General features: G+C 40.9%; 2 protein-coding genes across 2 annotated transcripts; both read left to right on the top strand.

Annotated features, from left to right (window-relative positions):
- The first annotated feature begins 843 nt into the window (after positions 1 to 843).
- LOC140737535 (interleukin-8-like) lies at positions 844 to 3,642 on the top strand. Its single transcript, XM_073063982.1, has 4 exons — positions 844 to 979; positions 1,294 to 1,423; positions 1,555 to 1,634; positions 2,577 to 3,642. Exons 1-4 carry the CDS (start codon positions 919 to 921, stop codon positions 2,603 to 2,605), a joined length of 300 nt encoding a protein of 99 aa, XP_072920083.1. The 5' UTR covers positions 844 to 918; the 3' UTR covers positions 2,606 to 3,642.
- A 19,229-nt stretch (positions 3,643 to 22,871) lies between these two features.
- LOC140737534 (interleukin-8-like) lies at positions 22,872 to 25,671 on the top strand. The gene is made up of 4 exons (XM_073063981.1): positions 22,872 to 23,008; positions 23,323 to 23,452; positions 23,584 to 23,663; positions 24,606 to 25,671. Exons 1-4 carry the CDS (start codon positions 22,948 to 22,950, stop codon positions 24,632 to 24,634), a joined length of 300 nt encoding a protein of 99 aa, XP_072920082.1. The 5' UTR covers positions 22,872 to 22,947; the 3' UTR covers positions 24,635 to 25,671.
- The last annotated feature ends 205 nt before the right edge of the window (positions 25,672 to 25,876 follow it).

Raw genomic sequence — 25,876 nt, 5'->3', positions numbered from 1 at the left:
TACTGTACTTTCCTTGAACTGTACTGTATTTTCCTTGAATCATAATCTGAATTATCCTGTGTGAGTCTGAAACGAAACCTGGATGAAAACATTGTATAAGAGGCTTCAGGCAGAGTTTGGTGGCAAAGAGATTATGGAAGAGGAGGGTATACTGTAGGTAAAATGAGTTCTGTGGTGTGGAACATGCTCTGGGATTTGCAGGCAATGCACGTTTGTTCCGTGGCAACTGAGTGAGACTGGCAGAGCAAACATTGAAAATGTGAACACTGAGAATGCAAAGATTGAAGAATGATTCTAGGTCTGGGATGAATGAAGCAACATGCTGATTCATCAGAGAAAGTGTGGATTGTTTCCAAAGTTGGAAATATCTATGTATTTTCCAAACCTGCAACATTAAGGAGCTCAGAGACAAGATTTCGAACGGGAGAGCGATTTCCTGGCAATCACAGGTATAAACTCCATCTTGTGGTGAGCATGCTGTCCTGAAGTGCAGACTTTGACAGCCTGTGAGAAGTACGGCCCAGAACTGGAATTTTAAAGCTAGAAAGGAAACAATTGGTACATTTTGCACCATTAACTTTTCTGAAAGTGAGTTATACATTTCTTCCTGAAAATAAACAAATAAATCTCCAAATTAGTCCAACAGAATCAACAGGTACATTGATAGAAAATCCAGCTGCAGCTCTGAAGAACCCAGATGCTACAGAAAGCTGTAGAGCTACAGAAGTGAAAGTAGATGTGAATTGGGAGCAGGGAAATTCCCTGCATCAGGACGTCAGTGTTTGGCAGAGTTCCCTGTTATGCAAATGAGAGAAGTGTCCCAATAAATAGAAGCTCACTGGATGGTTTCAGCAGGTCTTCATTCAGCCGGGAACAGCTGCATTGAACAGAAGATCCTCCAGCAGTACCAAGTGGAAGATGGACAGAACAGCCACTGTAACCATCCTCATCCTCCTTCTGTGTGCCATTGCTGCACAGGGTATGTTGAGATATCTGAACTGGAGCTTTATTCAAGTGATGTACATATCTTGTGGTTCCTGTATAGATTACAATGTTAGAGAGCAATTAAAGTGCGGAATATTTAAATACCTGTAACTGTAAATTGCGTGAGCATCAGATTTATATAAGATTAATCCATGCAGCTCTACTGCAACATTTGAGAGTGAGATGTGCAAGCTCCTCTCTGGTCATGCTTTGATGGAACAAAAATGCTGGAGGAATATCAGCAAGTTTTACAGGCTTTGCTCTCCCTGAAGCAACAATGAAATCTAAGTGAATATAATCTCTCCTCAGGTGTTCCGATTCCAGGAGAGGAAGGACGGTGCAAATGCATTCAGACCAGCTTCGATATTATTCATCCGAAGTTCATCAGGAGCTTGAAATACATTCCCAGTGGATCGCACTGTGAGAGAGCAGAGATAATGTGAGTAAAGCAGCCAGATTATCACCTTTAACTTTATTCCTTTACTGATGTTTGTTTCATAAACTGTGCACTTCAAGAGGAGACATACTGTTTCTGTGAATTAAATTTTGAATGATGCTTTCTTTTCGCAGTGTCACCCTGAAAAATGAGAAGAAAGTGTGTGTGGATCCTGATGCCAAGTGGTTGCAGGCACTCTTAACAGCCATGAAAGGTCAGTGTTTGGTGCTTGTCAAAATTTACACTTAAGCTGTTAAGTAACGTAGATGTAGTGAATTGTTTTCTCTGTGTGACTCTGGTCCTTCATAGTGGAGGGTGCTGTCTGCTCCTCACTGTCGTTCCAGCCGTAACCTGGAATGACAGCAAACTCTTTCACCATGTTTGCTGTCCGAGCTGAGCATCTCACATTATTGATGTTCCTTGGAACATTACTGTGGTAGGGACCAAGACCTAGAGGTTGAGTCACTATAAAGCTATTAATTGAAGAAGTGATGGCTGTTACCAATTATTACACCTTTTAATCCAAGTGAGACCAACAAATAAAGATGGGCTTCATTCTAATCAGGGATGTTAAATATAAAATATTAAATAGTGATTTTCACCATAGGTTGCAGCCATAGAAAAGGAGCAGGAGAGGGTATAAATTATTGGGGTGCCAGGTACAGAGAGTGCTTTGACCTGTATTGTCTCCAGCATCTTGGTGTTGGAGCTATAAATAATGTTTACTCTCTAGAACAGGGGTTCCCATCATAGGGCCCTGGGGTGCCCTGCTTAATGATACTGGTCCATGGTATGAAAAGGTGGGAAGCCCTGCTCTCGAGTTTTGCCTTGTAAAGAGATGAAGGACGATCAATGGCTGCCAGGAAGTGATTCACCTCAGATCAATACAGTAGATAATGAACTGTTGATGCCGGGAAAGACAGCAATGTCACACTATATACTTGCATGCTGTAACTTTGTGAGAAGTTAGAAATGAACTTGAACACAGTACAGTGCATTTTAGTTTATACCTTTTACAATATCAATGAAGTATGAGCAAATTTCCAAGACATCTTTTTGTGGAAAGTCAGTTTGAAAATTCTTTTAATGCTGTTGCTTGAGACACTATATGCTGAAAATCTGTGGTGATGATACAAGTTATTTAATTATTTTACAGGTGGGAAACAACACAAATCAAAAAACTGAAGCTGCAAAATGAGGGAATCAATTCCATCTCTGGATTATCCGACGGGGAATGATGGAAGCTCAGCCCTGGGTGTTAACTCAGTGATATCAGCACCCAGTGGTTCGTTCCAGTGTCTCCTCTTCATTGCCTTCTGAAAATGATCTTGGAGTTCCTCCCTGTCACAGGACATTTTTTACCCGGGCACACTACCTGTTTGCATTGGAGGACACCATCTGATGTTTGTGTTAAACTTTGTGCAAATCATAGGTTTCTTGTGCCATTTACGGTAATTAAAGTAGATTCTGGACCTGTGACCTTGTGGAAAAGTGTAAATGAGACTGGAGTCATTTGCTAAAACTTAATATTAGCTATCGGGTTGGGAGATAATGATAGCAATAAACTAAGATGGTGGATGAATCTCGATGACTATAGAGTTAAAATGATCTCTGGCCACAAGGGAAGCTAGTGATGGGGTGGTGGACTGTGCTCTCTCCCATCCCTGAAATTAAACCATGGGATTGTTCACAACAATTCAAACTCCAATCTTCCCCTTTCCTGTTTAAATTCTGTTCGGAATTGGTGATATACTGATGGAAGCATATTGGACCAAAAGTGTTCTAATTTGAATGAAACATTCTTATATACGAATATCAGTACAAATGTTTGAAAACCACTTTATGTCTTTTTACTGCAATGTTTTTGATGGTTGATATTTTCATGAAAATATTGTGCTATCTTTGAAAAGTGTCAGATTTTAAAATCTATCTAAAATCCGTTGAAGTAATTTGCTACTGATGTAATTTTAATGTAAAATACCTACTGCACATTTTAGAAGATAATGCTGCTAATAGTCTGATAATCATTGGATGAAGTAAACATTTTAAGTAAGAATAAATTCTATATGTTAGTGGAAATGTTTCGTCCTGAGGGAGCTTTTACTGACCGGATTTAGTTTATCATTCATCAAAGCTGGACTTCTGATATATGTGAATGAATTTGTTGAGCATTCCTCAAATGTATTTAAGAAGTTAAAATAAATTGGGTTTCTGCTGTAGAATTTGTTGTCAGTGTTTCTGAATGTTCAGTAAAAAATCCTGTGTTTCTTCATTTAATAAATGAACTAATTAAAGAATGAAGAGCGATGGGTCCTCGGCCAAATCTGCACAAAGCCAGTGGGAATTTTAGTGGGGTTTAATAATTTCTGCTTAAAGCTAATGTCCTGTATGAGGAGAATTAATAATAATGGGTAATAATTTTAAGGGATAATTATCATAATCACAATGTTCAATGTAGATAATTCTATATAGTTGAGCTTAAGTTTGCCTAATGATACTTTAAATATTTACATACATCGCTTGAAATGGAGGTAAATTTAAATCGGTGAACCAATCCTTGGTTAAAGTACACTGAGATAGTTGTGACATTTAGTCAACTGCACAGATGAAAGGCACAGATTAGTACAACGTTACTGAATTGTGGAATCATTGAGAAAGCCAATAGATTCTTTGTCAGGGCAATTTACATACCTGTCCTTGGAACTTAACACAGACAAGCTGGATCTGGAGTGCAGTTAACATCAGAAGAGAAACTGAAATTTTGGTTTTTGAGAATTATAAGGTAGCCAGGAGAAGTTTAAGAATGGACTTTGGAGAGCCAGAAAAGGAGATGGGAAGGCTTTGGTGAGTAAGATTAAGGAAAGCATCAGCGCATTCTACATGTTCTGTGTGTGACGAACCAGAGGATGACTAGCTTGAGGTAGGACCGTCAGGGATTAAAATGGAAAATTCTTTTATTGGAAACATTAGGAGAGGTCCTCAATGAATATTTTGTTTCACCATTCACCAGCGGGAGAGAGCTTCACAAATGTGAGGTGATCTAGAACAGGCTGTGACATGTTGATATTAAGAAAGAGGCTGTGTAGAGCTCTTGAGAAACATTAGGGTAGGTAAGTCCCTGGGATAGAACGAGACATACCTCTGGGTACTAAGATAGCAAGAGAAGAGATTGCTGCACCTTTAGTAATGATCTTTGCATCCTCACTGGTCACAAGAGTAGTACCAGAAGATTGGAGGGGGACAAATGTTATTTCTTTGTTTAAGTAAGGTAATTGAGATAAACCTCGGAACGATAGACCAGTGAATCTTACGACATTGGTGGGAAAATGTTTGGAGCAGAATCTTTAAGACAGGATTTACATTTGACGCAGCATAGTCTTGATTAGGGATAGTCAGTGTGAGTATGTGAAGGACAGATCGTGTCTCACAAGCCTGATTGAATTCTGCAATGAAATGACCAGACAAATCAATTAAGACACGGCAGTGGATGCAGTGTATATGGCTTTTAGTGAGATATTTGAGAAGGCTCCCAATAGCAAGCTCATTCAGAAAGTCAGGAGACTTGGGAAGCAGGGAGGCCTGTCTGTATGGATACAGAATTGTCTTGCCCACAGAATGCAGAGGATAGCAGTAGATGCAGCATGTTCTGCCTGCAGGTTGGTATCCAGTGGGGTTTCACAGTGATCTGTTATGAGAGCCTTTCTCTTTGCAATTGTTAGAAATGACCGACGAGTAAGGAGACGGCTGGGTCAGTAAGTTTCTGATGTTGCAAGGGTTGGCAATGTAGTGGATAGTGTGGAAGGTTATCGTAAGTTATAATGGGAAATTGAAGGATGCATAAGTGGGAGATGGAGTTTAATCTCTGATTAGGCCACACTTAAATTATTGTGCTCATCTCTCATTGCCTCATTCTAGTGAGGATGGGGAAACTTCAGAGAGGCTGCAGAGGAGATGGGCCGAATCCGAGTGCATGTTTTATGAGGAAAGGTTGAGAAAGCTTGGGTTTACCTCTTTAGAGGGGTGTGACCTCTTCTTCTTACTGTAATATGGGATGAAGTACAGGGACCTAAAGATACACACTCAGTGTTTTAGAGCACCTTCTTTCCCTCTGTCATCAGATTCTGAATGATCTGTTAATTGTTGCTGCGCACAAGGATCTGGAATATTGATGTATTGATGTGGTCTAGACTCAAAAGTGGCTCTTCATTCATCCTCAACTGTACATGGGAGGTCCTTGCCTATCAAAACGTCTGCCAGTAGCCGGTAACCCCAAACTGATTGTGTACCTGGTATCCAGAGTGGGAACCTGAAAGAATAATTTTCTGAATGAAGTCGAGCATTTGGAAACTCTAACATAGCAAGTCCTATCACATCTGACGCTGGAATGGACATCAGTGTGTCAGTGAAATCTGTCGGATGACGAATGGATATGTACTGTCTCTTTTTTATGTGCAGTTAAGTAATGTCAGGATTAGAATTTAATCTGCTTTGGCCACCAATGCTGAGAAAATCAAATCACTTTTGCATTCCTCACATAGTTGAATTTAAATCTACTTGGAGACTAATTACACTGGGTCCGCCTCTGGAACCTGAGCAAAGTAGATATGTGGTATTGAAAGAACTGTATCCAAACATAACTTTGGAAATCATTGGATATAACAGCCAAAGAAAGGGAAGCCGTTTCTGACATTGAATATATTGCTGGTGTTGTGTAGGAATCTCATGGTTGTCAATTGCAGGTTTTCTAAAAAAAAATGTGTCTCTGTGATGAATTTCAGATGTGCTGATTAATATGTTGATTTTCATAAACTACTGATATGGGGGAATTTAATATATTAAGAGTTCATTTTACTAATGCAGTAGAAGTTGGCTCCATGCCTTGTACTTCCTGTGGAACCCATTATCCTTGTTGAGGGAAAACAATAAAAATTATTATACAAACTCAGAACAGGTTGGTTCTGTTTACTCCAATGTGCTTGTAACATGGCTGATCTGGGAATAACCTTTTTGTTTGTTGTGATATATTTCCAATGATAAATAAACAGGAGCAAGTGTAGACTTTTTACAACAAATAATAATCTGGTTAGATCTTGCAATATTGTCCAATTTGTACCACACCTGTTCCACACATGCCAATTCTATCAATGACCATATAATAAAATATGAATGTCTCATATTGTGTAGCCAAGTTTCCATCGAACTCAATATATAAGTTTGCTGATGACACCACAATTGTAGGATGTATCTTGGGTAATGATGAGTCTGAGTACAGAGAGGAAATTAAGAACCTGGTGGCATGGTGTGAAGACAATAACCTATCCCTCAATGTCAGCAAGACAAATGATTTGGTTGACGACTTCAGAAGGAGTAGCGGACCGCACAATCCCATCTACATCGGTGGTGCGCAGGTGGAACAGGTCAAAAGCTTAAAGTTCCTCGGGGTGAATATCACAAATGACCTGACTTGGTCTAACTAAGCAGAGTCCATTGCCAAAGAAGGCCCACCAGCGCCTTTACTTCCTGAGAAAGCTGAAGAAATTTGGCCTGTCCCGTAAAACCCTCACTAATTTTTATAGGTGCACCGTAGAAAGCATTCTTCTAGGGTGCATCACAACCTGGTATGGCAAAAGAGGTGAGGGCGTGGCACTGTTGATCAGAGATAGTGTCACGGCTGCAGAAAAGGAGGAAGTCACGGAGGGGTTGTCTGTGGGTGGAGGTTAGGAATAGGAAGGGGTCAATAACTCTACTGGGTGTTTTTAATAGACCACCTAATAGTAACAGGAACATCGAGGAGCAAATAGGGAGACAGATTCTGGAAAGGAGTAATAATAAAGGGCTTGTTGTGGTAGGAGATTTTAATTTCCAAAATATTGATTGGCATCTCCCTAGAGTGAGGGGTTTAGGTGGAGTAGAGATTGATAGGTGTTTTCAGGAAGGCTTCTTGACACAATATGTAGATAAGCCTACAAGTGGAGAGGCTGTACTTGATCTGGTATTGGGAAATGAACCTGGTCAAGTGTCAGGTCTCTCAGTGGGAGAGCATTTTGGAGATAGTGATCACAATTCTATCTCCTTTACCATAGCATTGGTAAGACAAGTTAGGAAACGTTTAATTGGAGTAAGGGGAAATATGAGGCCATCAGACAGGAACTTGGAAGCATAAATTGGAAACAGATGTTCTCAGGGAAATGTAAGGGAGAAATGTGGTAAATGTGCAAGGGATATTTGCATGGGTCTGCATAGATACATTCTAATGAGACAGAGAAATGATGGTGGGTACAGGAACCGTAGTGTACAAAGGCTGCTGTGAATCTAGCCATGAAGAAAAGAAGAGCTCATGAAAGGTTCAAAAAACTAGGTAATGATAGAGATCTAGAAGGTTATAAGGATAGCAGGAAGGAGCCAGAAAGGGCCATAAGAAGGCCAGGACTAAGGAAACCCCAAGGCATTCCACAAGTTTGTGAAGAGCAAGAGGTTAAGATGTGGGAGAATAGGATCTATCAAGTGTGACGATGGAAAAGTGTGTATGGAACCAGAGGAGATAGCAGAGGTACTTACTGAGTACTTCACTTCAGTATTCATTACGGAAAGGGATCCTAGCGATTGTAGGGATGATTTGCAGTGGACTGAAAAGCTTGAACATGTAGATATTAAGGAAGAAGATGTGCTGGAGGTTTTGGAAAGCATCAAGTTAGATAAGTCACCAGGACTGGGCGGGATGTACTCCAGGCTACTGTGAGAAGTGAGGGAGGAGATTGCTGAGCCTCTGGCGGTAATTTTTGCATCATCAATGAGGATGGGAGAGGATCCAGAGGATTGGAGGGTTGCAGATGTTGTTCTCTTATACAAGAAAGGGAGTAGGGATAGGCCAGGAAATTATAGACCAGTGAGTCTTACTTCAGTGGCTGATAAGTTGATGGAGAAGATCCTGAGAGGCAATATTTATGAACATTTGGAGAGGCATAATATGAGTAGGAATAGTCAGCATGGCTTAGTGAAAGGCAGGTCGTGCCTTGCGAGCCTGATTGAATTTTTTCAGGATGTGACTGAACTCATTGATGAAGGTACAGCCATAAATGTAGTGTATATGGATTTTAGCAAGGCATTTGATGAGGTACCCCATGCAAGGCTTATCAAGAAAGGAAGGAGTCATGGAATCCAAGGGGACATTGCTTTGTGGATCCAGAACTGGCTTGCCCGCAGAAGGCAAAGAGTGGTTGTAGACAGGTTATATTCTGCATGGAGGCTGGTGACCAGTGTAGTGTCTCAGGGATCTGCTCTGGGACCCTAACTCTTTGTGATGATTATAAATGACCTGGATGAGGAAGTGGCGGATGGGTAGTAAATTTGTTGATGACACAAAGGTTGGGGGTGTTGTGAATAGTGTGGAGGGCTGTCAGAGGTTACAGCGGGACATTGATAGGATGCAAAACAGGGCTGAGAAGTGGCAGATGGAGTTCAACCCAGATAAGTGTGAGGTGGTTCATTTTGGTAGGTCAAATATGATGGCAGAATATAGTATTAATGGCAAGGCTCTTGGCAGTGTGGAGGATCAGAGGGTTCTTTGTGTCAGAGTCCATAGGGCACTCAAAGCTGCTACGCAGGTTGACTCTGTGGTTTTGAAGGCATACAGTGCATTGGCCTTCATCAATCATAGGATTGAGTTTAAGAGCCGAGAGGTAATGTTGCAGCTATATAGGACTGTGGTCAGACTCCACTCGGAGTACTGTGCTCAATTCTGGTTGCTTCACTACAGGAAGGACACGGTAAACACAGAAATGGTGCAGAGGAGATTTACAAGTATGATGCCTGGATTGGGGAGCATGCCTTATGAGAATAGGTTGAGTGAACTTGGCCTTTTCTCCTTGGAGTGATGGAGAATGAGAGGTGATGTGATAAAGGTGTACAAGATAATGAGAGGCATTGGTCTTTTGGATAGTCAGAGGCTTTTTCCCAGGGCTGAAATGGCTAGCACAACAGGGCATAGTTCTGAGGTGCCTGGAAGTAGGTACAGAAGAGATGTCAGGGGTAGGTTTTTTACGCAGAGTATGGTGAGTGCATGGAATGGGCTGCCGGCGGCGGTGGTGAAGGTGGAAATGGTAGGGTCTTTTAAGAGACTCCTGGATGGGTACATGGAACTCAGCAAAATAGAGGGCTATAGATAACCCCAGGTTGTTCTAGGGTAAGCAACACACACAAAATGCTGGTGGAATGCAGCAGGCAAGGTAGCATCTATAGGAAGAAGTACAGTCAACATATTGGGTTGAGACCCTTCGTCAGGACTAATGGAAAAAAGAGATAGTAAGAGATTTGAAAGTGGGAGGGGGAGGGGGAGTCGGAGACCCAAAATGATAGGAGAAGACAGGAGGGGGAGGGATGAAGCTAAGAGCTGGGAAAGTGATTGGCAAAAGGGATACAAGGCTGGAGAAGGGGGAGTATTATAGGATGGATGGCCTTGGAAGAAAGAAAAGGGGAGGGAAGCACCAGAGGAAGATGGAGAACAGGCAAGGAATTATTCTGAGAGGGAAAGAGAGAGAAAAAAAATTAAACTTAGCGATGTGGTAAGAAGTGGAGGAGGGGCATTAACAGAATTCAGGGAAATCAATGTTCATGCCATCAGGTTGGAGGCTACCCAGATGGAATATAAGTTGTTGTTCCTCCAGCCTGAGTGTGGCTTCATCTCCACGGTAGAGGAGGCCCTGGATTGACATATTGGAATGGGAATGGGACGTAGAATTAAAATATGTGGCTACTGGGAGATCCACCTTCCTCTGTCGAACAGAGTGTAGGTGTTCAGCGAAACGGTCTCCCAGTCTGCGTCGGGTCTCACCAGTATATAAAAAGGCCACACCGGGAGCACCGGACGCAGTATACCACACCAGCCAACTCACAGGTGAGGTGTCGCCTCACCTGGAAGGACTGTCTGGGGCTCTGAATGGTGGTGAGGGAGGAAGTGTAAGGGCAGGTGTAGCACTTGTTCTGCTTACAAGGATAAGTGCCAGGAGGGAGATCAGTGGGAAGGGATGGGAGGGTTGAATGGACAAGGGAGTGGTGTAAGGAGTGATCCCTGCGGAATGCAGAAAATGGTGGGGAGGGAAAGATGTGCTTGGTGGTACAGGACGTCCTTAATGAATACTTTGCTTCACTATTCACTAGCGGGAGGGATCTTCACAAATGTGAGGTTATCTAGAACAGGCTGCAACATGTCGATATTAAGAAAGAGGAGGTGTGGAACTCTAGAGAAATATTAGGATAGGTAAGTCCCTGGGACTGAACGAGGTATACCCCTTGTCACTAAGAGAGCAAGAGATGAGATTGCTGAACCTTTAGTCATGATCTTTGCATCCTCACTGATCACAAGAGTAGTACCAGAAGATTGGAGGGGGACAAATGTTATTTCTTTGTTCAATTAAGGTAATAGGGATAACCCTCAGAATTATAGACCAGTGAATCATACGCCTTGGTGGGAAAATGATTGGATAGGAGTCTTTGAGACAGGATTTTCATTTGGAGCAGCAGAACTTGATTAAGGGCTGTCATCATATGTTTGTGAAGGACAGATCATGTCTCACAAGCCTGACTGAATTCTGCAAGGAAATGACTGAACAAATTGATGAAGTCAAAGGTGTGGAGGTGGTAAACATGGATTTGAGCAAGGAGTCTGAGAAGGCTACTCATTGAAGCTAATTCAGAAAGTCAGGAGGCACGGGAACAGGGAGAGCTGCCTGCATGGATACATAATCGGCTTGGCGACAGTAGGTAGAGGGTGGTAGTTGATGGAGCATATTCTGTCTTGAGATCAATGGCCAGTGGTGTTCCACAGGGATGTGTTCTGAGATTCCTGCACTTTGCGATTTTTACAAATGGCTTGGATGAGAAAGCGGAAGGGTGGGTTAGTATGTTTGCTGGTGATGTTGTGGATAGTGTAGAAGGTTGTCTAGGTTACAATGGGACATTGAAGGATGTAGAAATGGACTGAGAAGTGGGAGATGGACTTTAATCTGGAAAAGTGTGAAGTGATACATTTTGTAAGGTTGAACTTGAAGGGCCGGGTACAGGGTTAATGTCAGAATTCTTAGCAGTGTGGAAAAACAAAGGGATTGTGTTATCCATGTATATGTATCTTTCTTAGCAGCTGTGCAGTTTGATAAGGTTTTTACAGAGGCATATGATGTGTTGTACTTCAGTCGTAAGGAGACCGAGTTCAGCTGCTGCAAGATAATTTTATAGCTCTGGAAATATCTGTTGGACTGTACTTAGAATATGGAACTTCTTTCTGGTCGCATCATTATAGTGAGGATGGGGAAGCTTTAGCGAGGCTGCAGAGGAGATGATGACTGGATTAGAGAGCATGTCGTATCAGGAATGTGCGGAGCAAGCTAGGGTTTTTCTTTTTTGGGCAAGGTGGATGAGTGGTGACTGTTTAAGATGATGAGAGGCACTGATGGAGTGACAGCCAGTGCCCTTTTCCTAGGAAGGAAATGACGAATATGAGAGGACATAATTTTAAGGTGATTAGAGTAAAGTATAGGGTGGAGATCAGGGGGAGTTATGGTGGCTGCATAAAACAGGGTGGTGTTAAAGGCAGATATATTAAGGACATTTTAGATCGGCACATGGATGAAAGAATAATGGAAGACAATGTGTGAGGAAAGCATTTGAGTGATTTTGGAGTAGGTTAAAATGTCGGTACATCATAGAGCTGTGATTTGTAGTTAAGAGTTTCTTCAATTTTGCTGGAGTCACTGCTACATTTGTAAGTTCTTTGCCACAGATGAGTCACAATGGAATAGGACAACTTGGATCTGTAAACATGGGCTGTTTGTGTCCATTGTTGCACTAATGTTGCATTACTGGTTGTAATTCAAGAATCGCCACATTGGACCTTCAGACATGTCTGTAAAACACAAGGGTTAATAAAATATTAAAATAGACGAGCCCATTCAATGCTGGGAGAACACTCCTCAGTCTCCTCATCAGCCTACCGTCCTCTCCTCCATGCAATACGGCACTCACCAATTAACAACAGCCTCCTCTAGCTCAGAATTTATATACAATATGGACATACAATCAATACATGTTTATAAGCTATCTGATGTATTTACATTTATTGTGTTTTTTATGCTACATTGGATCCAGAGTAACAACTATTTTATTCTCCTTTACACTGGCATACTGGAAATTACATGAAAAATCCTTGAATCCTGAACTGATTTCCGGGAAATGAGAGGCATAAACTTGATTTTGAGGTCAGCATGCTTTCCTGAACTACAGAATTTCAGACACTGTCAGAAGTAAAGGCCAGACGGATCTCCATATCAACTCTACCCTGGCTTGCACCCTGGAGATTGATTTGTGTTTTCTCATCTTACCCATTCTGAAGTCCACAATCAGCTCTTTCGACTTACTGACATTGAGTGCAAGGTTGTTGCTGTGACACCACACAACTAGTTGGTATATCTCACTCCTGTACGCCCTCTCATCACATTCTGAAATTCCATCAATAATGTTTGTATCATCAGCAAGTTTACAGGTGGCATTGGATAATACTTGTTAAGGCATCTCACCCCACTCTTCTTGGCCACTGGTATAATTGTTGCCCTTCTGCCATTTAACAGAATCACCAGAACACAGGCCAGGCTGGATAAACAGGCGGATTTCCTTTCCTGTAGAGCACCAGTGAATGAGCTGTGTTTTTAAGCTTGTGTGATAGTCTCACAGACATTAGTGATACAAACTTCTGAATTCTGAATTTATTTAGTTATGTGGAGCCTTGGTGGTGATTTGATTAAGTCTCAGGCTCCCTACGGAGTAGACCCCTCTGAATATTAGCCCGGTAATTTAGCTTCTTTGCTCACCTACGACATCATATTCCCCATTCCAGGAATATATTTTTGCAGGAGAATGTATTTATTTTCTGAAATAATTCCTTCTGGGCAAAGGATCCTGGAATATTGATGTACTTGATTGTGTGCTGAGACTAAACCTCCTCTTCCATCAGGCTCAGCTGTCCCTGCACGGCTGCCACTCACTGAAATAACTGCGAGGATCAATTGACCCAACACTATGTGTGTACTAGGTCACCAGAATGAAAAGCTGAGAGAGTAACTTCCTGATTAAAGTGGAGCATTGTGTGATGTTTTGTAACTCCAAATAATAAAAACATAAAATCTAATTGAAATGAAAACAAGAGAGCTGGGGATACAAGTCTAGCTTCACTTTTACATAGAGTGAGGAGACCACGTATGATTTGGTGGTGTAATGACATAGGCCATTTATCTACTTTTACATAATACACACAATACATGATGTAAACAACAAAGAATGCTTAATCAAACAATATATTTACAATATTATTCATCTATCTCTGAAATATTAAATACACAGCACATTGGGTAACTGTAACATAACAGGTCTCAATGCATTTAATTCTGGAGTGGACATCAGTACGTCAGTGAAATTTAATAGATGGTGCATGGATATTTGATATCTCCTCTTTTACGTTTATTTAATCAATTTCGGGATTGAAATCCAATCTGCAGTGGTCACCAGTAACGATAAAATGAATTCACTTCTGGGGACCCCAGAGAGATCAACCTAACTCTCCCTGGAGAGTGATTATACTGGGTCCACCTCGGCATCCAGGACAAAGTAGTTCTGTTGTGGTGAATGATCCTGGAGCAACAGCCGAAAGAAACAAAAACAGTTTCTGCCATTGAAGGTACTTTTGATGCTGAGTGTAGGAATCTCTTGGCTTTAAGTGCTGGTTGTCCAAGTTGTGCTGGTATGACAAATTTTAGATATGCAGCTTAATTTTCTGATTTTCATAAACTAATGTCGGAGGAATTTCATTTTTTAAGAGGTCATTGTGTGGTATCTTTGCTGATGGAGAATAAAAAAATGACTATAAAGGAGAGACACACTTTAGAACAGATTATTTCATTTCATTCCTTCATGCTGTAACATGTTCTACCTGGGAATAGTGTTATTGTAATACATTTCCGATGATTAGTAGATGGAAGCAAGACACAGTTTAAGATACAGAAGCACATGGAGTATAAAAGAAGCAGGTTTCCTGGAAATCACGTGCTCTCTCACACACTGGTTGCACGCTGACAGTGAACTTCCTTCACGCTTGTACATCCCCAAGGGGAGGAGTCATCACGAACCCAGTGTCTGCATTTCATTAATCTGGGAAGTAAAACTTGAACCAGCTCTAGAAAGCCCCGAAGCTGAAATTTCATCACACTGGGACAATGAGCACAATGGACACTCTTTGCTGCAGCAAATATTACAGCAAAAGCTTTAAACCATCACCAATAATATTTTACAACACATATTAGGCTGGTCAGTTCATCATGAAAATTCCTTGCAAGATCTCCCCAACCTGTCACACTCACCAGTACTCCACCAGTACAGAGTGTAGCAAATGGTTTTCTCCTCACGTATAAACCGATGGCTGTAAATATTCTGTCATGTGCACATTGGACAGGCGGACAGATTGGAAGCAGTATTAAATAAATTCCTGGGAAAAAAATCAGGAGCAAACCCTAATGCAGACTTGTGGCTAGATGAGAGCACTGTCCATTCTTGTGTGGCCAACAAACTAAACATGAATTCACCTTTTAATGATCATCCATGGTTGACCAAATGTGTCCTGATACAAGTTGGTGAAGGACAAGCAATATCAGATGGATGCAGGTCAATCTCACAGCATGAAAGAACTGATCAGCACTGGAATTATCATTCCCTGTGTAGTCATCTGTCGAACATGTCAAGCTCTGCTTTTGTTTTGCAAAATCCATGAAGACACAAGAGGTGGTAGTGGGAGAAATGCATATGGTCCTTCATACCTGCTCTGTTCATCAGTGAGATCAATGCTGATCTGATATTTATACCCCTGGTGGATAACTCCCCAAAACACTGAATTATTTAAAATAACGATACTGGAGTCCATGAATAACGGTCTATTTCAAGTTTACCAGGTGTGACGCTCACGTATCATGTGGTCGCATTATGATGAATGCTAATAACACATTTTTATATAAGATCCATAATTAGTTATTTAAGCAAAGAAGAATGCTTAAATGCTTAATCAATCTATATATACTATACACGATTGTTCAAATATCAAATACACAATATCCACTATTGGGGGTAAACCCTTCTCAGCATCTGCTCTATCAAGTCCACTCAGAATCTGATAGTTTCAATGAAATCAATCTCATTGTTCTTTCTAAATTCTGTGATATTATAACATTATATTAATCAGAATCAGGTTTAATATCACTTACATTCAGTACATTGTGAAATTTGTTGTAACAGAACGTGGAAGCAGAATAGTGCAAATTACAGAAAGAAATACACGCACACACACACGCATGCAGACATACGGACACAAACATGCACATGCACACACATAGAGGACGCCATCTCCACGGCAATTCAGTCTGCCCTGACCCACCTGGACAGCCCCAACTCTTACATCAGAATGCTGTTCATTGACTTGAGCTTGGTATCAGCTCATCCCTCTGTAATTGGACCTTGGACTTTCTGACTAACAGACCCTAATATATTAAGTTAGACAACCTCTCCTCCACCACTCTCACACTGAACACCTGTGTGCCTCAAGGCTGTGTGCTGAGCCCTCTTCTGTACTCCCTTTTCACCTATGACTGCATTCCTGTACATGGTTCTAACTCCATAATCAAGATCACAGATGACACCATGGTGGTTGGCCTGATCAGAGGGGTGACAAGATGGCATACAAAGATGAGGTCCAGCACCTGGCCACGTGGTGTGCCGACAACAACCTGTCCCTTACCACCCAGAAGATCAAGGAGATCATTGTGGACCAGGCATGCTAGGAGCCTCATTCACATCCCCATCTACATCAACGGAGCTGTAGTGGAGCGTGTATCAAGCTTCAAATTCCTTGGTGCCCACATTTCCGAGGATTTCACCTGGTTCCTGAACTCCTCCATCCTGATCAAAAAGGCGTAACAGCACCTTTATTTCCTGCAGAGCATCACCTCTGTCCAAGGATACTGACGGACTTTTACCACTGTACCATTGAGAGCATATTCACCAACTACATCTCAGTGTGGTATGGCAATTGTCCCATATTGGACTGCAAAGCACTCCAGCGTGTGGTGAAAACTGCCCAGCGGATTATCGCATCAGGGCTTCAGCCCAAAACATCGTCACTACCTCCTCCCATAGATGCTGTCTGGCCTGCTGAGTTCCACCAGCATTTTGTGTTTTTAAAAATGAGAAGGACCAAGATAGTTGAGCAATAGAGATCAGGACTAAGAAAATTGGAATTTGCACCTCAGGGATAAATTTGTTTTCCCCTCTCTACACTCTCAGTGTTGATGTAGGTTCTCAATCCGAAATGTCAACTATCCCTTTCCCTCCATGGAGGCTAGCTGACCCACTGAGTCCCTGCACCAGTTTGTCTTTGATCCATATTCCAGCATCTGCAGAGTCTTGTCCAAATGCATTTCTGTATTTCTAGTGGTATTTTGGTGTAGGCTCTTACGCAGTGTCAAGCCAGCTGAAATATTTAATAAAATCTGCCAAAGCTGGATGTAGGGAAGGTCGAATGTGCCCATCCAGAGTTGCGTTGGAGAGTTGCTCTGCTACTCAAGTAGTTTAACTGAGATGGAGATGGTAGATTTACTCCCACACTCACTGTCTTTGAGCCTCAAGGTGTTAAATTAGAATGGAACACTTTTCTGATGTTTTTAGGCATACTTGGGCCATGGCTCAGTCAAACATATAGATAAATAATTCTCATATACATCATTTACATGTACACTTGCACAAATGCATCCTTTTACAATCCGCACATGAGGTCTGTTAAGCTGTCAGATGCATCAATGATACCCAATGCTGCATCAAGTTATGGAGTGTCATATTTTTTGTAATTCAAGTGTTTGAGTCCAGGGTTACATTTCCAATAGTGCACAGAATCAGTTCCAATACTGTAAGATATCCATGACCTTTGAACGGTCTGCAAAATGCAGAACTGGGCTATTGTGTAGACAATCCTAAACTGTTCAAATGAGGAATTAAGATTTGTTGTACAATTATTTCAGCCTTGTAACTTAACAAAGAAGCTTTGACACTGGTCATTGTATACAGATAGAATAAAAAGCAATTAGGAAACTACCTGTGACCAAAGTATCAAATGGAATGAGTCAAAGCTATTTTGTGTCTCATACAGAGAAAGGAATAGGTGAGAGGACTTTTGAACCTATTGTCTCAATGACTAAATTCCTGACTAATCCTTCCTCACAAGCCCATCTCCTGCCTGATTCCCACATACATTGCTTGCTAGGCATGCAAAAATATATTGGTCTCAGTTATACTGCACAGTCTAATGTGCAATGTTGGAGCTCACTGATAGGGTCGTTAGACCACCATCGATCTCCTCTGATCATTGCTGACCTACGGACCCTTGCTGCAAGTTCACTACGTCCAGCAGTCTACCAACTCTCTCCATTCGAGTCTTCTCTCCTCATCTCTCCCCGGCAAAAGACCCCAAATTCCCAGCTCCCAGACACACAAGTAAGAACAACATCCCGCTCATTGGTTAGCATGCCCCGTTATCTCTAGTCATAACCCAAACATTGCTGCTACAGAGAAACCATTACCTCAACATTACAGAGAAGCCATTACGTTAGCAGTGAAACCTTACAGTATGTAACAAGTGTATGCCACCATTGTGCATTTGCTACATGTTCTGCTGAAACATATTTGGACAAAGCATCATGCATTTATACACAAAGCTGTTAAAGACTTCAGGATGTCCCAACACATCCTGCTGTTGCTAATGTAATTTGATGCATTATGTTATATATTCTGTTCACCGCAGCACAAAACAACATATAAAGTGCCTGTTTCAATTTCTTGTTACAAAGATGGAAAATTGTACTGCCAAATTTTCTCTCATGTATCGTTATGCTTTAAAAAAATAATTTTCAATATTCCTTCTCACCTTCAGTGAATGACCTGGGATTGAACCCATGATGGTCAGCTCCCCCATTGGAAGGAAACCCTGCCCAGCATCTGATCTATCAGGTCCACTCAGAATATGACAGTTTCAATGAAATCAACTCTCATTCTTCTTTCAAAACTGTGTTAGAATATAACCATGATATTTATCAGAATATTGAAACATCCTAGCTATGATTTTCCATGTTGATTTTGTGGTTAAATGATAACAGATGAATTTTGATTTTATTAACAATTGACACTTTGATAGAAACATTGGAGCATTTATATCTATAACTTTTCCCCTTTCTTTTGGTTTAACAGGGTTAACTATAATGCATTCAAATGTTTCAAGAGCCAGAGTCGACTGCAGCAAAACATTCTATCAAATCACTCAGAGTGACAATGACAGTGTTTGATTGTGCATTTTATATGACCTGAAGTCTTATAAAGATTATCCTGCTCAGGGTTAGGGCAGCTCCTTTGTTTAACAACAGTCACCTCCTGAGGTTGTAAAAATGAAATTGGAAGAGTTCAATAAATAAATATCATCCTCTTCCGGCACACGTCAAACAATGTAGAGCTGTTACTGAGACGATCAGAGGATCATTACCGGATGGCTAATTGGCCGTGAAGTCACAGTTAAACAGCTCCATGTCCATGACAACAGTTATACTTTCACACACATGCTGTGATGCGCTTTATTTTCATTAATTGTACCAGATGCCTGATACAACGCTTACTCCTGTGTGTTTCTCAGAGATGGAAAATATTAAATGGAGATACTTTATGACTGAAATCTGCCCTTAAAAGATAAGTGGAGGGCAGTGAGGTCGAGGACAGGAGTACGAAGGGCAAATAACAGGAGGTCCAAAAGAGGCAACAGAGGTAAATACAAAAGTTAAAGTTTGGTGTGACACAAGCTTGTTCACAATTGATAGTAGTGGAACAGACACTATTGTGCTTCAGAGCGATTGTCTCTTCAGCAAGTGTAGGCTCTTCAAGGAACTTTGGCTCAGGGTTGCTGGGCTAGAGTCTGCAGGAGAGTTACCAGGACGTGGTGGACCAAGCAACAGTCACAACCTGGGGATTAATGTCTGCAAAATCGATCTGTGGTCTGGGAAAGGATTTTGTAGTTGCACAAGGGTGAGGTAGAAGGCAGAAACTCATCCCTTCCCATTAATGAAAAGTGTCAGTGTTCTTGCTCACTTTTCAGATGAGGATGGGGACTGTTGGAAGGAGGTGCTCTACACACAGTCACAATCATGGCACAGTCAGATCAAATGGGGAGGGAAATGTAGCTGTCAAGGTATATAGTTAGAAGACCAGACACTGTCCTATGAGTCTAGAAGGTTTCCATACTGACAAGGATGCCTCACCTGCTGAGTTCCTCCAGTATTTTGTGTTTTTAAGAAAATAGTATTGTAGTTGAGATCAGATATCGAATGGCCAGCGGACTGGACGCTATTCTATACAGGAAAAACTGAGAACATACACGCAACTTCTGATAAAACCCTGGTACAGACAAATGCCAGCTTCAGGCTCAGTACTTTGAACATCTGGGAACTGACTGTGATTCAGGAACCTCCAGATGTTTAACCTCATGCTGAAGTGCTCAGGGATGGAGTCAGAGAATTTTATTTGTTGAACAATATGGGACACTTTTATCGGCATATTTTTCTTCCTTTGCAATCTGAATTATCCTGGGTATTCTGGAATGAAACCTGAATGCCAACGTTATATAAGAGGCTTCAACAAGTGTTTGGTGGGAAAGAGATTATGGAGGAGGAGGGTACGATTAGAAGACCAGACACACAAGACTGTCTGACTTGCTGAGTTCCTCTAGTATTTTGTATGTGCTGTTAAGAATTTAGCACTCCAAAATAGTGATATAGTTTTCTTTAAAAAGAGATTTATAATTCCTAACATTATCCTTGTTGACAGTGAGCAACAAAAATTATTATACACACTCAGAACTGATTGCCTCTGTTTACTCCAATGTGCTTGCAACATGGCTGATCTGGGAATAGTCTTTTTGTTTGTTGCGATATATTTCCAAAGATAAGTAAACAGGAGCAAGTGTGGACTTCGATGTATAGAACTTCATGAAGCATCAAACAAGCTGACTTCCTGGAGATCACGTGGCCTCACAAACACTGGCTGCAATCTGTGCTGCAGTTCTGAATTTCCCTTATGTTTGCACTTTCCCCAAGGGGAGGAGTCAACACGGCTCCAGGCTCCACAATTCACAAATCTGGAAACTGAAACTTGAACCAGCTCCAGAAAGCCCTGAAGCTGATGTTTCATCACACTTGGACAATGACCATGATGAATACTTGTTGCTGCAGCAAATAATCCAGCAAAAGCTTTAAACTATCACCAGTGACTTTTTACAGCACATAATAATCTGGACAGATCTTGCAATATTGCCTAATTTGTCCCACACCAGTTCCACACAGAACATCAAATGTTTTCACTCACATATAAACCCAATCAATACACAATATATCCTATCACTCGTATGTGGGACTGGTGGAGACATTGGGGAAGTGTTAAAGAAATAATTTCCGGGGAACACTTGTGGTTTAGAAGTTTAGTTATCATGCCCTGTATAGCCATCTGTCTGACATGTCAAGCTTAGCCTTTGCTTTAAAAATTCCATGAAGACACAAAAGGTGCAAAATTTCTTCAATTTTTATACATTATAAGAACTTATAAAGTCATCTCTTCCCTCCTTAATTCTAGGTTTACAGTAGGTTACTAAGTTTTTTTGTCTAACGTTGGAGTGCAGCATGTCACAAAATAAAGAGCATTATGTGAAAAATTAGAGGTGATTTCCAGAAAACCTGGTTTTTGAATTTCCTTAATGATGAGCTATTTTTTATGGAGAGAAGTATGTTTAAACATTCTAGCTATGATTTTCTGTGTTGAACTCCTGGTTAAAAACTGAGAGGTGGATTTTGATCTTATTGACATTAATAGTTTGAATAAACATCAGGGTTATCAAGTCAAGTTCATTGACCCTTCACAATGTACACGTATGCTGCCAAAAGAGACAACATTTCTCTGGACCAGAGTGTAAAGCACAGCAGTAGACATAACAGACAATAACTCAGAAAATAAGAATAAAATCTACAAATTAATTGTGCATAAATTAACAAAGTGCAATAAGTTATACATTGTAGGGTACAGTACAAATTATCCAGGTCCACAGCAAATGGAACGCAATGGGGAGTTCAGAAGCCTAATCAACAGTAGTTATCAAAGGATATAGCATGTTTAGCAGAACATGCACTATTCTACAAGTCCTAAAGGTTCACATCCACACAAGGCTGCCTGACTTGCTGAGTTCCTCCAATAATTTGTGTGAGCTTTTGAGAATATAGTAACGTAGTATGGAATAGATTGAGGACTAGACACTGTTCTATACAGTAAAGACCACGTATCCTGAAGGTTTACGTATACACAATCTTAAGGTCCCTGTAGCTGAAAAACAGCAGCTTCAGCATCGCAATAGGCATATCTGTGAACTGAGTATGATTTGGAAAGCCCCAAAGCCTTAATCTCGGCGCTGAGATGTGCAGGGATGCAGTCGGAGACGAGTATTTACTGAAAAATAAGGACACTGATGCCTGCACATTTTCCTTGAATCATAATCTGAATTATCCTGTGTGAGTCTGAAACGAAACCTGGATGAAAACATTGTATAAGAGGCTTCAGGCAGAGTTTGGTGGCAAAGAGATTATGGAAGAGGAGGGTATACTGTAGGTAAAATGAGTTCTGTGGTGTGGAACATGCTCTGGGATTTGCAGGCAATGCACGTTTGTTCCGTGGCAACTGAGTGAGACTGGCAGAGCAAACATTGAAAATGTGAACACTGAGAATGCAAAGATTGAAGAATGATTCTAGGTCTGGGATGAATGAAGCAACATGCTGATTCATCAGAGAAAGTGTGGATTGTTTCCAAAGTTGGAAATATCTATGTATTTTCCAAACCTGCAACATTAAGGAGCTCAGAGACAAGATTTCGAACGGGAGAGCGATTTCCTGGCAATCACAGGTATAAACTCCATCTTGTGGTGAGCATGCTGTCCTGAAGTGCAGACTTTGACAGCCTGTGAGAAGTACGGCCCAGAACTGGAATTTTAAAGCTAGAAAGGAAACAATTGGTACATTTTGCACCATTAACTTTTCTGAAAGTGAGTTATACATTTCTTCCTGAAAATAAACAAATAAATCTCCAAATTAGTCCAACAGAATCAACAGGTACATTGATAGAAAATCCAGCTGCAGCTCTGAAGAACCCAGATGCTACAGAAAGCTGTAGAGCTACAGAAGTGAAAGTAGATGTGAATTGGGAGCAGGGAAATTCCCTGCATCAGGACGTCAGTGTTTGGCAGAGTTCCCTGTTATGCAAATGAGAGAAGTGTCCCAATAAATAGAAGCTCACTGGATGGTTTCAGCAGGTCTTCATTCAGCCGGGAACAGCTGCATTGAACAGAAGATCCTCCAGCAGTACCAAGTGGAAGATGGAGAGAACAGCCACTGTAACCATCCTCATCCTCCTTCTGTGTGCCATTGCTGCACAGGGTATGTTGAGATATCTGAACTGGAGCTTTATTCAAGTGATGTACATATCTTGTGGTTCCTGTATAGTTTACAATGTTAGAGAGCAATTAAAGTACGGAATATTTAAATACCTGTAACTGTAAATTGCGTGAGCATCAGATTTATATAAGATTAATCCATGCAGCTCTATTGCAACATTTGAGAGTGAGATGTGCAAGCTCCTCTCTGGTCATGCTTTGATGAAACAAAAATGCTGGAGGAATATCAGCAAGTTTTACAGGCTTTGCTCTCCCTGAAGCAACAATGAAACCTAAGTGAATATAATCTCTCCTCAGGTGTTCCGATTCCAGGAGAGGAAGGACGGTGCAAATGCATTCAGACCAGCTTCGATATTATTCATCCGAAGTCCATCAGGAGCTTGAAATACATTCCCAGTGGATCGCACTGTGAGAGAGCAGAGATAATGTGAGTAAAGCAGCCAGATTATCACCTTTAACTTTATTCCTTTACTGATGTTTGTTTCATAAACTGTGCACTTCAAGAGGAGACATACTGTTTCTGTGAACTAAATTTTGAATGATGCTTTCTTTTCGCAGTGTCACCCTGAAAAATGAGAAGAAAGTGTGTGTGGATCCTGATGCCAAGTGGTTGCAGGCACTCTTAACAGCCATGAAAGGTCAGTGTTTGGTGCTTGTCAAAATTTACACTTAAGCTGTTAAGTAACGTAGATGTAGTGAATTGTTTTCTCTGTGTGACTCTGGTCCTTCATAGTGGAGGGTGCTGTCTGCTCCTCACTGTCGTTCCAGCCGTAACCTGGAATGACAGCAAACTCTTTCACCATGTTTGCTGTCCGAGCTGAGCATCTCACATTATTGATGTTCCTTGGAACATTACTGTGGTAGGGACCAAGACCTAGAGGTTGAGTCACTATAAAGCTATTAATTGAAGAAGTGATGGCTGTTACCAATTATTACACGTTTTAATCCAAGTGAGACCAACAAATAAAGATGGGCTTCATTCTAATCAGGGATGTTAGATATAAAATATTAAATAGTGATTTTCACCATAGGTTGCAGCCATAGAAAAGGAGCAGGGGAGGGTATAAATTATTGGGGTGCCAGGTACAGAGAGTGCTTTGACCTGTATTGTCTCCAGCATCTTGGTGTTGGAGCTATAAATAATGTTTACTCTCTAGAACAGGGGTTCCCATCATAGGGCCCTGGGGTGCCCTGCTTAATGATACTGGTCCATGGTATGAAAAGGTGGGAAGCCCTGCTCTCGAGTTTTGCCTTGTAAAGAGATGAAGGATGATCAATGGCTGCCAGGAAGTGATTCACCTCAGATCAATACAGTAGATAATGAACTGTTGATGCCGGGAAAGACAGCAATGTCACACTATATACTTGCATGCTGTAACTTTGTGAGAAGTTAGAAATGAACTTGAACACAGTACAGTGCATTTTAGTTTATACCTTTTACAATATCAATGAAGTATGAGCAAATTTCCAAGACATCTTTTTGTGGAAAGTCAGTTTGAAAATTCTTTTAATGCTGTTGCTTGAGACACTATATGCTGAAAATCTGTGGTGATGATACAAATTATTTAATTATTTTACAGGTGGGAAACAACACAAATCAAAAAACTGAAGCTGCAAAATGAGGGAATCAATTCCATCTCTGGATTATCCGACGGGGAATGATGGAAGCTCAGCCCTGGGTGTTAACTCAGTGATATCAGCACCCAGTGGTTCGTTCCAGTGTCTCCTCTTCATTGCCTTCTGAAAATGATCTTGGAGTTCCTCCCTGTCACACGACATTTTTTACCCGGACACACTACCTGTTTGCATTGGAGGACACCATCTGATGTTTGTGTTAAACTTTGTGCAAATCATAGGTTTCTTGTGCCAATTACGGTAATTAAAGTAGATTCTGGACCTGTGACCTTGTGGAAAAGTGTAAATGAGACTGGAGTCATTTGCTAAAACTTAATATTAGCTATCGGGTTGGGAGATAATGATAGCAATAAACTAAGATGGTGGATGAATCTCTATGACTATAGAGTTAAAATGATCTCAGGCCACAAGGGAAGCCAGTGATGGGGTGGTGGACTGTGCTCTCTCCCATCCCTGAAATTAAACCATGGGATTGTTCACAACAATTCAAGCTCCAACCGTCCCCTTTCCTGTTTAAATTCTGTTCGGAATTGGTGATATACTGATGGAAGCATATTGGACCAAAAGTGTTCTAATTTGAATGAAACATTCTTATATACGAATATCAGTACAAATGTTTGAAAACCACTTTATGTCTTTTTACTGCATTGTTTTTGATGGTTGATATTTTCATGAAAATATTGTGCTATCTTTGAAAAGTGTCAGATTTTAAAATCTATCTAAAATCCGTTGAAGTAATTTGCTACTGATGTAATTTTAATGTAAAATACCTACTGCACATTTTAGAAGATAATGCTGCTAATAGTCTGATAATCATTGGATGAAGTAAACATTTTAAGTAAGAATAAATTCTATATGTTAGTGGAAATGTTTCGTCCTGAGGGAGCTTTTACTGACTGGATTTAGTTTATCATTCATCAAAGCTGGACTTCTGATATATGTGAATGAATTTGTTGAGCATTCCTCAAATGTATTTAAGAAGTTAAAATAAATTGGGTTTCTGCTGTAGAATTTGTTGTCAGTGTTTCTGAATGTTCAGTAAAAAATCCTGTGTTTCTTCATTTAATAAATGAACTAATTAAAGAATGAAGAGCGATGGGTCCTCGGCCAAATCTGCACAAAGCCAGTGGGAATTTTAGTGGGGTTTAATAATTTCTGCTTAAAGCTAATGTCCTGTATGAGGAGAATTAATAATAATGGGTAATAATTTTAAGGG

This window comes from Hemitrygon akajei, chromosome 13 (assembly GCF_048418815.1).
Source record: "Hemitrygon akajei chromosome 13, sHemAka1.3, whole genome shotgun sequence".
Taxonomy (NCBI): Eukaryota; Metazoa; Chordata; class Chondrichthyes; order Myliobatiformes; family Dasyatidae; genus Hemitrygon; species Hemitrygon akajei.
This window is presented reverse-complemented; position numbering and strand designations above follow the sequence as displayed.

What these genes read in the sequence shown, in the direction of transcription:
- LOC140737535 (XM_073063982.1), top strand. Translation starts at nt 919, where the DNA reads ATGGACAGAACAGCCACTGTAACCATCCTCATCCTCCTTCTGTGTGCC. An exon ending in TGTGAGAGAGCAGAGATAAT is followed by an intron (nt 1,424 to 1,554) that starts GTGAGTAAAGCA and finishes TTCTTTTCGCAG; the next exon opens with TGTCACCCTGAAAAATGAGA. An exon ending in ACTCTTAACAGCCATGAAAG is followed by an intron (nt 1,635 to 2,576) that starts GTCAGTGTTTGG and finishes ATTATTTTACAG; the next exon opens with GTGGGAAACAACACAAATCA.
- LOC140737534 (XM_073063981.1), top strand. Translation starts at nt 22,948, where the DNA reads ATGGAGAGAACAGCCACTGTAACCATCCTCATCCTCCTTCTGTGTGCC. An exon ending in TGTGAGAGAGCAGAGATAAT is followed by an intron (nt 23,453 to 23,583) that starts GTGAGTAAAGCA and finishes TTCTTTTCGCAG; the next exon opens with TGTCACCCTGAAAAATGAGA. An exon ending in ACTCTTAACAGCCATGAAAG is followed by an intron (nt 23,664 to 24,605) that starts GTCAGTGTTTGG and finishes ATTATTTTACAG; the next exon opens with GTGGGAAACAACACAAATCA.